General features: G+C 36.8%; 1 protein-coding gene across 2 annotated transcripts in view; it reads left to right on the forward strand.

The window, feature by feature from the left end:
- FBXL13 (F-box and leucine rich repeat protein 13) overlaps positions 1-10,754 on the forward strand; it is a 245,322-nt gene extending 234,568 nt beyond the window's left edge. For both annotated transcript variants that reach the window (XR_012482417.1, XM_074268454.1), the window contains one exon: positions 10,340-10,754. Coding sequence is in view for 1 of the 2 variants with exons in the window: in XM_074268454.1 (XP_074124555.1) it covers positions 10,340-10,550 (211 nt within the window). In the remaining variant the exon portion in view is untranslated. The remainder of the gene's footprint in view (positions 1-10,339) is intronic.
- Positions 10,755-11,713: the final 959 nt, after the last annotated feature.

The following is an 11,713-nucleotide window of genomic DNA, read 5'->3' on the forward strand; positions in this document are numbered from 1 at the left end:
TTATTTTGTTAGTTTTTTTTTTTTCATAAAACTAGTTCCTAGCTTTATTCATTTTTTTTTACTTTCAAATTTATTAATTTCTTCTTTAATTTTCAAGATTTTCATTTTGGTACTTCAGTGGTGATTTTTATTGGTTCATTTTCTTGGTTGTTTTTTTTTTTTTTTTTTTTTAGTTGCATGTTCAATTCATTGATATGCTTTATCTCTCTTTTACTGATCTGTTTAGAGTTTTTTTTTTTTTTTTTAGAGAGAGACATTTTCTCCTAAGTACTCCTTTGGTTATATCCCCTAAATCAATATGGGGTCACATCGTTGTCCTTCTCTTTAATGAAATTATATATTGTTTCTATGATTTTGGTCTTTGACCTCCTCTTTATTAGGTTTCAATTAATTTTTAATCTCTGCTTCCCAATTATCAGGCTTTTTTTTCCACTGCTTTTTTCAGAGCTAGTTCTATGGGTTTGGAAGTATCTAGAGAGAGACATAGTCACTGCTCTCCTGGTCAGTACTCTTGTTCTTAATCAGGAAGGACCTCGGGGCCCCTGTTCCCTCTTGACTGAAGGTTCTCCTCTCTGCTGTAGAAGGGTGGTCAGAATTGGATATTGACAATGGAGTTTCCAGTGCTTGCACAGGGGCCGCTGTTACCTCTTTCTGACTTCTCTACTACCTCTGGCTTGAGAGCTCCTGGTGCTGCTGTAGATAGGCCTTCCACAGTTTCATCCATGTGGGCCGGAAACATGCCTCATTCTGACCTGCTGCTAGCTGTGCCATTCAGAATTTGATTTAAGGAATTACTTGAGGAGTTGTGTAGAAGGGGAATGTTCAGAGGTCAGCTAATTGCTTCCTCTGTCTCATCATCTTGACTTTACCCCCAGGCCACCAAGAGCCATTTAGAAATCAGTGTTAGAGATGCTCCCATTTATAGCAGAGCCAAGACTATTGACAAGTCTGAGTTGGCTATGAAAATACTGTAAATGGCAGAGCCCATATAATGCTGGAGAAACTGAGGCAAGATAGACATTAGAGGGTTTTTATTATTTTATTTGGATTTCTGAGAGGGAGAGATTTTCTGGGACCAAAGGATCCATTTTGGTCCCAGGGCTGATGTCTCAAAGCATTCAGCATCAGATGTGAGATTCCAATGAATTATATGTTTCCATAGGTCAGAGCAGGCAAGGGGGTGGAGTCTGGACATTGGTAAACTCTCCAAGGAATTTCCAAGGACGGACTATAAATCTGGTTCTGACAGAGTGGGGGGTGAGAACCATAAATTCATAATTTAGGAGGCCTTAGGAGCCAGGATGTCTGAACTACCCCTTATCTGAGATTATATATTTACAGTTTATAACCTTAGAGTAGCCAGCCTTAAATGATCTCAGTCCTAATGGTCAGGAGTGGGGGGTTGCAACCAGGGATTGAGGCAGAACAATTCAAGTAATTGAGGCAGAACAATTTAGGGAAATTGAGGCAGGACAATTTAGGGAAACTGTGGCACAACACCCAGATGCCAGACTACATCTTCTGTTTCTATAGTTAGCATTCCTTCTCCTACACCACGTAGCCTCTGCTTCTATACAGAAAAAGTGGGAAGGAAAAGCCCTACAGTGAAAAGCAGAACAGAACCAGAATAAAGCAGATGCTTCCTGCTTTCAGAGTTCTAGTCACATAGAAAGGATGGGATCTCCACTTCAGGAAATGGAGAGATCTAATTTTCTCACAATTACCCAAAGATAAGAACTTTTCTTACACTATATTTGTAATAAACCAATTTATTACTTGACCACCAGATAGAATAATCCAGAAAATGAGTAATAAAAATGAAGTACTGATAACATTGGCCTGTATCTGCTAAATCACATTGAGTTTCTATATCTACAAATGTTTTGTTTTATTCTCAACAGCAGCTTCCATAAGGCCACTGTCAGAGAAGCAGTTTGGTTTTGTGGAAAGAATAAATCACTTTATCTAACTGAATCTTAGTTTCCTCATTTCTAAAATTAGGATACTAATCCCTTGTATTATTTGCTTCATATGGTGATAGAATGGAGCTAATTTATGTAAGTGCACACCTATTATTATTGTTATTGTTATTGTTCACTTTTTCTCATTTTTCATCGTTTTTTAGATGGAGCTTAGATATGAACAATCTGACAAATTACTAGTATGTTTTCATGAATTTATATTTAATCTTCTGTGTACTGTTGCACAGGTGGATAAAATAAGTTTTTATAATTGAATGAGATTATTGAGAAATAACTGTATTTTCTATTGTCTTTGAGAAAACTCCATCGGCAGAGAAGAAAATAGTGATCTTGTTCCCAGAAGGATTTATCTTCCTTTAAGTCTCTATATTAAGTCTCATAACTTGGAGATTGAATATTTAGAATGGTAATATCCATGAATAATGTCATTAAATTTGTGTGGATCAACATTTTGTCAGGTTTATTGTGGGCAATGTTTGTATCAGAATCTAAATGATACTTTGAAGTCTTTATTTGCAGAATAGATATTTGTCATCTCTTCAGTTATATTTATTAGGTATTGAATTTTTTGTAGCCTGCAGTGATGCATTGTAGTTTCTGCCATTTTGTGGCATAATCTACACTGCCCAACAAATCTGGGTTCCCTAAAGATAATGGATCTATAATTCATCATCATTATTATCATTGTCATCCTCATCATTACATCAAGGCAGCAAGCATTAATTAAGTGATTGCTGTGTCAGGCATTGTGTTGTGCTAAGCACTTAAAATACAAATGCAAGCAAAAAGAAAGTCAATCTTGGCCATCAAATTGCATCCACTCTTATGAGGGAAGATAACACACAAAAAGGAGCTAAAAATAGGATGGGGGTGGGTAAATATACTGACATGGGAGCATGGTACAAAGTTGGAATTTTACTTCTGAGAAGGGGAAATAAAGTTGGCCATCCTGGGTCCCTCTCTTCCTCCCAAAATGTTTGATCATATGCTGTCATTTGCATTGAGAGTAAACGGGATATTTAGTTAGGGTTACCAGAAATTCTAAGTAGCCATTTTTCCACCAAATTTACATTTTCATTAGTATTCATTTTCTACCACTCTTTTTTTCAGATAATTGGGAAGCTCTACATTTTTAGAATCCAATTTTGTGCCTTTGAATTTTCCTTTTAATTTAATTCAAAGAAGGCTCTTTCCATATGTTAAGTTGAATTTATTAACTGTTAGTCATTTCCAGTGCCACATCATAAAAGATCATGGATCAGTTACACCAAGGCAAGGGTAAAAGTTGTCATATGCATATCAAGGGAACAAAGAATATGTTTATATACTCCTAAGAATGTATTTTTAAGGATAATTTCTAACCCCATCTATCATACATATATAGGTCCCAGCCTAAAGAAAAATAAATCAAGTGAGAACTCTATTTAGCAGTGGCATTTAATCTCTGCATATTTAAAGTGTTTTCAGAAGGAGCAGGTGTGTAAACACATGTCTACCCTCCATAGACAAGAACTTAGGGAAACTTGTATAAGGTCAAATTTCCCTGATTGTTGGGCTGTTCTCCTTTGTGTCCCTTCTACATTCTAGCCCCTCACCAAGAGGGTCTAAATTTCCTTTGGAGAAAATCCAAGAAAATCCTGAAGTGACTAGAAAGTCTGAATGGCTACTCTGAAGTACTCTCAAGAATCTGATTTGATTGCTGGGGACTTTGGTTTATGCTCAAGATTTAGATTTACTTTAGGGATATTTTGGAATAGACTCACCTCCTCAATTTGGCCAAAGAACTGCCCTGAATTTGAGATACTCTGGAAGTAAGTGAGATATCCTAAAGCTACTCTAAACAAGCAAATAGTTAATTTGTCCTTTTTGATGAAAGACTTCAGAAGAGCTGGAGATCATGGTCTAAGACAAACATTGGCCTCTCTTTATTCTTCTGTGTCAGTGATTGGTAATTATAGTTTCATTGAAATTAATGTTGATTAGAACAAATATAATTTGTGATTTGGGTTTAGGCTAGCTTGATGACCACTGTAGCCTTTTTCAACTGAGAACTTCTGTGATTCTACAGACTTTGTCTATTACTAGTTGGAAGAACATAACTTTCATAGTCTTAGGGGCTCTCAATGAAAAAAATTACCTGCTATGTTCCAGCTGCTGTGCTAGGTGGTAAGAAATAAACATAAAAGAGCCTCAGATCTCAAGGATTGTAGATTCTATGGGGAAAGACAATATGTACATATGTAAGTAGATACTCAATACATATACAAATAATAAATAGAAAATTAAGATAATCAAATACAAAGCAGTTGTTGAGGGAGGGCACTAGCAATTAAGAGGACAAGGAAAGACACTTTGTAGAAGCTGCTAATTAAATATCTTGAAAGAAGTTAGAAATTCTGTGAAGTTGAGATGGTAAGGGTATATATTCTAGACATGACAGATAACCAGTTCAGAAAGCTGGAGATGGAAACTCCAAAGACTATCAGTGAGGAAAAGAGATTGGAGGATGTAGGGAAAAGTAGAATATTAGAAAGACAAGTTGGAGTCTGAAGACTTTATTTTTATTATCTTTATAACAATGTGGGGATTTATGGAATGGAGGAGTTAACATGGTCAGTTCTCAGTTTAAAGAAAATCATCTTGGTAACTATGAAGGTTTAGATTATGGTGGGGACAGACATGAGTCAGAGAGGAAATTGTTGAAATGGTTGAGGTAAAATATAGTAAAGGCTGAGAGAAGTGGTTGGATATGAGAGATGTTATAAGAGTAAAAACCACAATATTTGGCATTTGCTTGGTGAATGAGAATGAGGAGTCAGTTATAAAGCTAGAAGTATGCAATAATGAGAGTGCCCTGAAAAGAGATAGGGAAGTTTGTAAGAGGGGGAAGGGCCTACTAGAAGAAATAATTTTGATTTGGAAATGTTGAGTTTGAGATTTCACAAACATCCTATTTGAAATGACCAATGGCAGTTTGTGATATGGAACTGAAGCTTGATGGAAATATAGGTACTAAATGTAAGACTGTGAAAATCAATTGCAAAGAGATGACAAACTCATGAGAACTGGTGAGTTCACTAAGAGACTAAGTGTAGAGAGAGAGGAAAACTCAAGAGCTTTGGGTGACATCAGCAATTAGGAGTTACCAATGTAAAATATATGGGATTGCCTGTCATCTAGGGGAGGGAGTAGAGGAAGGGAGGGCAAAATTTGGAAAAATGAATACAAGGGATAATGTTATTTAAAAAAAAAAAAAGAAAAAGAAAAAAGGAGTTACCAGTGATGATCTAGAAAAGAAGTGGTCCACTGGAGAAAATATTCATGTGGGTGGGGAGGTCAGAAGCCAGATTACAAGTGAAGATTAGGAAGTTAAAGGAACTTTTTGTATCATAGATTTTTCTAGGAGTTTGAAAAAGAAGAAGAAATATAGGCAGATTTAATGTGGGAGAAATAGAGCACAAACTCTGGTTGGTTTTGACTCATTGAACATTTCCCAGGATAAAGCTTATCATTAGAAATCTCAATCTATAAACTTCTTGAGGACAGGGACTGTTCTTATTTGAATCCCTGGTACTTTGTACAGTGACTTGCACAGTGTTTAATAAAGGTTTATTGAATATTGACTATTTTTGACAACAGATTGGAGGATTTGTCATCCTTGAGATCCTGCATACTCTCGTGACATGTTGAGACAGACCCTAAAATTAAGATGTCCCATAAAATACAATTTGCTTATTGTGGGATTCTCAAACACATAAAATGAAAGAGAAAGAAGAAAATAAGTTTTAAAAAAAGACAAAAGCAAAAATCTCTATCATTGCAATTCTTTTTGATTTAGGAAGGGTACAAGAGCTTAGTTCAAGAATATTCAATTGCATAAATAGTTAAAAATTTAGAAAAGCATTTTGAACACTTAATTTAATTTTTATAGCATGAAAAAGCATATCCCCCACTGTGAACTTATGTTTTTTAAATCTGGAACAAAATATTTCTCTAAAGAAAAAGCCCTGGTGTGCCAAGTCTCAGCCCACAGGGAATTCATGGCTCTGAGCCATAAGTTCATATAGTTAAACAATGGCTTTAACTAACATAACTCGTTGAACTTTTGTATTCTTCATATGAGCTGAAATGTGAGCCAAAATGCAGTGAAATAAGTAGGATTTGAGTTAACAGTGCTTCTGTTGCTTTCCTATTGAGCTAGATAATTATGTGTATTTTATTTTCTATTGAAATGCTCCAATACAATCAACAAATGTATGTCTTGAATATCTTTTATTATTTTTTTTTAGCCTCATTATATATAGATTATACTCCCATGGCTATTTCTAAGACCTTAACTCTGACTATTGTGGCCATACTATGTTCCTTACCCCACTAACAGTGATGCAGTTGGTAGATGGTCAATGTAGGTAATATGCACGGTATTAAGTTATTTATGGGCAAGTATCACTTTTGAATGGGCAGCATCATCATGGTGTATTTCTGACACTACACATATTACTAGGTTCCAGCTTTCCTAAGACACATCATTTTTATTTCTTGATTAGTTAGTTCTGGCTTCCTAAATCAGAGTTGTCAAACTCATGCTGCTGCAAAACTATTAAGTGCAGTCAAACCAAATAAATTGGGAAATGTTTAACAAAACAAAAAGTATAGTGCAACATAGCTAATGCTTATTTGTGGTTTTCTAAACCAGCATATGCCTGTGGGGCATCCTTGTTCTAGTCTAAACTAACATTTGGCTTGCATTGTGGCACCTAGGACAAATCAGATTGCTTACTTCTTTCTAGAAGTTTTTCCTTTGTGTACAATTAAGAAAAAAAACGCTTATTAAGCATCTATTTTGTACAGAGCACATATACTATTAAGTTGCTTAGTTGGGGAATTTGACAGCTTAGGCAGGGCATATGACAAATAGCCAGAATAGGAAATAAAGTACCAAGTAGAGAAAAGTGTAAATAAAATAATATATAAATGTAGCTGGGGTGAAGGTCCTTTCTGATTCAAGAGAAGTGTCAGAGAAAGCTTTTGGGAGGAGGTATGAAATTGAGATGAGCTTTAAATGAAGGTATTTAATATGGGGGTGGAACTACTGGGTGTCAGACTAAAACACTCCAGGCACAAGAGTATAGCAGTGAGGGAGAGAAGCAGTAAAGAATAAGGCTTAGTGGTCCAATGTGATTGATGGTTAGAAGTCATAATAAAAGCATGGAGAGGAAATGAGAATATGGAATATAAAGGGGAGTAGTGTGCAATAATGATTATTCACACAAATACTGCTTTGCAGCTCACCAACCAAATAATATGATTATTATTATCTTCATTTTATAGATGAGGAAGAAGAGACCTGGAAATGGCCTTCCCAACCTCATACATTTCAAAGCCAGGATTCAAATCTAGATCTTCTGGGCCCAAGCCGCCTTCTCTTTCTTCCACACCTGGCTGGTGAGGAAGAGTAGTATCAGACTGGAGAAGGATTGGATTGTTAGGGAAGAGTTTTGAAACAAATTAGTCAAGTCATATGAATAGATTGATATGTCTCATAGTGAGTTGGAGAGAATGAAGGGGGAAAAAAAACCACCCCTATTTGTAGGCCATTCCGATAGTTTAGGCAGATAACAATGACTTGTATTTGGAGAGGGATTTGAAAATATGGAGGAATCCACAAGAGTTAGTAACTGATTGGATATTGACAGGTTAGGGATAAGGAAAAGTTTAATCTAATTTCCTTGATTTTTAATATGAGAGAAAAGGTGAATAATGATAGAACGGTTTTCTAGGAAAAATAATAAAAACTCAGTTTAGAACATAATGAGTTTTATGTACTTGTTACAAACTTGGGTAGAGATGCCCTGAGGGTTAGAGAAATGGGATGGGAGTTAAGAAGAAAGGTCAAAGGTAGAGACACATTTTCAAATCATCTATGTAGAAGGAACTATTAAAGTCATGGAATCTTGCCAAGAGAAATTGTAGAGGAAGGATGGAAGAGAACTGATTGGATTAATACCCTTCTTAAGGGATCAAGAAAAGAACTAGTAGCTCACAAATTAAATAATTAAAGAGGTAGGAGGATAATTGAGTATCCTATCTCAAAAATCAAGGGAGGAGTAAGTATCTGGAAAAGAACAACAAATGCTACTTAGGAGAAGTAGGATGAAGACTGTTTAAAAAGTCACGCTTTGCACACAACATAAGCTTAATAAATACTAGTTAAAAATAGAATTAGTGAGCCAAATGAACAATTTTATTTAGTGGTGGGGATGAAAAAATGGAATGTTGAGGATTAAGGATACAATAGGTAAGGAAATTGATGTATAATTTATCTAAAAATCTGGCCACCTTTGGGAGAGAAGATAAAGTATGATAACAAATAAAAAAGGTAGAAGAGTCAAAGAAAGGAGACTGGACCCGCACCTTTTTTGAGAGATTGGGAAAAGAACATTTTTAAGAACTGAGGAAAACTGTATGTATTTGTGGGCAGTTGGCAAGAGATTTGAAAAGAGGCATATGTGGTAGGGAGGAGATTCACAGCTTGAACAAAGTCTTGAAGGCAGTGGGCATTATGAGTACATTTAAGGCAATCAATCATTAAAGGGTTTTCTCTTTCTCTAAGAGAGAAATAATTATGCTAAAAAAAATTTTAAGAGGACCAATGAAGATTGAAGTTCTTCAGATGGCTTCAGTTTTCTGAGGGTGGTAGGAGCAATAAAATCCTAATCTCTCCTTTATGCAGGTTAGCCTAACTTTTCTGTGTCTCAGTTCCTCAATAATACTTGTTGATATCCCTTCCTCATCACTTCAGTACAAAGATTTGAAGCAGCCATGAGGAGCTAGAGATCTCTAAGGCATGGCTGGCAGGAGTTTTACACAGATAAAAAGATTCAAGGGATTCTCAGTGACTATCTTTGTTTTGAATATGCTTCTCCCATTTATTCCAGTTCTGAATCTACATTACCAGGGCACTGGCTTGAACAAGAGGTAGCTCAGAACAGTGGGATAGAAGGTTATCACTTTTCTAAGTGGAGGAATTCCCAGATTTTTGGGAATCTGAAGGGAGAGAAAGCAATTGTAACTGTTTCTGTAGTAAAAAAAAAATATATATATATATAAGAATAGATTTCTTAACAACAGTAAGGGTTCAATCTTAGTTTTGCACTATAAATGTTTAGCTCAATATTGTGGCTCTTTCCAGTAACACTCGGCAGCCCTAGAAGCAGGAGCAAAATTCAGACAGTAAGGGTTAGGTAGGATTTAGTAGCCTGGAAAAGTCCATGTGGGTGATATTCTGGGGTTGTACCTAGTGAATACTTCAAGTTTTAGGAATTGAGGGTCTCTTCTACTTCCTTATTTTTCCCCTTCTCCTCTCTTCTTTTTCTCTCTTTGTCCCCCTTTCCCTTCCTCCCCCTTTTCCTCTCTCTCCCCTTCCATTTCTTCCCCCACCCCTTCCTGTAGGAGACATTTCCCTTTCACCTTCCTTTTGTCTCTTCCCTTGACGCTAGTTGCTTTGGAGAGATTTGGCTTGGATAAGGTGGGAGTTACCCATTATCCTTCCAGTGACAGGGAGCACCCAGACCTTCCCTTTTTTCCTGCCACTTCATCCCCAGGTCCTCTGAGCCTTCCTATGTGCCCTGCTGCTTGGCTCTCCAGGCCCCTGGGCACTGCCATCTGTCTGCCCTGTAGCATTCATTCTTCCCTTGTGCACTGCTTGAGGGACTTTCAGTCCGCCATGTAGAACTTAATCATTTCTGAGAATTGCTGGGTAGCAGGGCCTTTCTTATCAGGATTTGTATCCCCAGTGTTTGCTCCATTAGTACACATGTAAGAAATGTACTTTCATGCATTCATATCCTTGTCTCCCATGGGATCTCTGGAGTGTCCCGCTGGCGTTGAGTGCACGGATTCCCTCAGTTGGCTTCTCTAGGGGAAACTACTGAGTGGAAGGCTCCATATTACAAAAGCAAACTTCATGGATTTTTATGATCCAGTCTAACTACAAACCAAAGATATTCCTTCATCATCTTCCAAAGTATTAATGCCTGCCCCAGTGGGAGGAGGGTGAGAAAGGATGGTGGAGGAGTTACAAATGCAAGGTGGCTATCTCAGCCATCTGCCTGGGTCAGAGCAAATTATATTCCAAGGCCAGACCAAAGGAAGGTCAGTCCTGGCTACTGGTTGTTCAACTCTGAGGAAGTATGCTTGAAAGCACACATACACACAAATACACACACACACACACACACACACACACACACACACACACACACACACACATACACATTTTGTAACTGGATCTTGTTAGATTTTTCCCTAGTGAGAAACTGTTGTTTGCTATCAACTAATGGAACCTTTTGTTGTAGGGTGGCAGATTTCCGAATTTCATCTCAAGTTAAATGCCGTGAATACAGTATGGAGGACCCTCCCTTTTGGTTTGGCTATGATCACAAAGGGATCATCTTCCGTGACAGAGTGAGAGTTAAAGTCTCTAATGAAAAGACAAGAAAATCTTCATTGGAAAGTTCAAAGGATATAGAAAACACATTACAAATTTCCTCCAAAATCAAAGGATGAACATCAAGTAACCTAAACTGTCTCTGAATGACTTTTGTTTGCTTGGGGAAAATATTCATTACATCTCATGTTAAGAATCTTTCCATATAGAAGCAATAGCAATTAAGCTTCCATTTCTTATTCCAACTACAATTTCCATAAGGCATTGCTGGTTCTTTTTATCTATAATAACAAATAATAATAATAAAGAAAAAGCAAAATGAAGTCACTGTCCTGCCCTTTAAAAACAATAATTTTGTCGCTCCACTAAATTTTGATGTCTACACATATGGAGGTAGCTATGTATTTTTAGATGCTAGGCCAGCATAGAATGAAAGAAAGCCTACTTTATAACAAGGAAGACCTGGTTTCATGTTCCACTTTTGCCACATTCTAACTCAGTGATCCTGGGCAAATCACTCAACTTTTGGTGCCTTAGGTACTTGTCTAAGACCTGCAATAGTTCAGGGAAATTGTCAGAAATTCAGAAGTCCAGGGAAGCCTAGGTTCAGTTTGTAGCACAAACTCCAGCAGGTCTACATACCACCTGCAAAGATGGTTATAACATGGACCTATGGTCTGAGGACCTGCTTAGGGAGGCTCCTCACCATTGGGCTTCAGGACAATGAACTTTTCTACCACCATCAGTCATGGAGACTCTGCTCGGGTGATAAGAGAATGTGATCTGGGATAGGTGGGGAGACTTCCACTTACTTCAGAAGTCCAAGAGTAAGAGTCTTTTTCAGTGGTGCTGGAAGTTTGCTTAAATTTCTATTTTTGAGCCTAAAGCCCCGTTATTAAATGTTAAATTTGCTTTTCCTAACAAGAGATCATACATGATGCTTATATGATAAAAAGAAAAATAAGGATAGTAAACCAAAGGCTATCTTGCAGATTGTAAGCTATATGCTACTGTAATATAATGGGAAGGGGAAAGGAAAGACAAGCATTTATTAAGTACCTATTACTATCTGTTAAGCTCTTTACAAATATCTCATTTAGTAAGGAGCTAATATGTAAAATACCCAGTAGTTCTTTACCTCAGGAAATACCTAGTTCAAATTTATTCTTCAAATGAGCTAATGGAGGGTTATCTAAAGGGAAGGTTAAGTGAAATGTCCAAGGTAATACACATCAGAGCTAGTATTTCTAAAAAAAATTAATTTTCCAAATGAGATTTGCTT

Source organism: Sminthopsis crassicaudata, chromosome 5 (genome assembly GCF_048593235.1).
Source record: "Sminthopsis crassicaudata isolate SCR6 chromosome 5, ASM4859323v1, whole genome shotgun sequence".
Classification (NCBI taxonomy): Eukaryota; Metazoa; Chordata; class Mammalia; order Dasyuromorphia; family Dasyuridae; genus Sminthopsis; species Sminthopsis crassicaudata.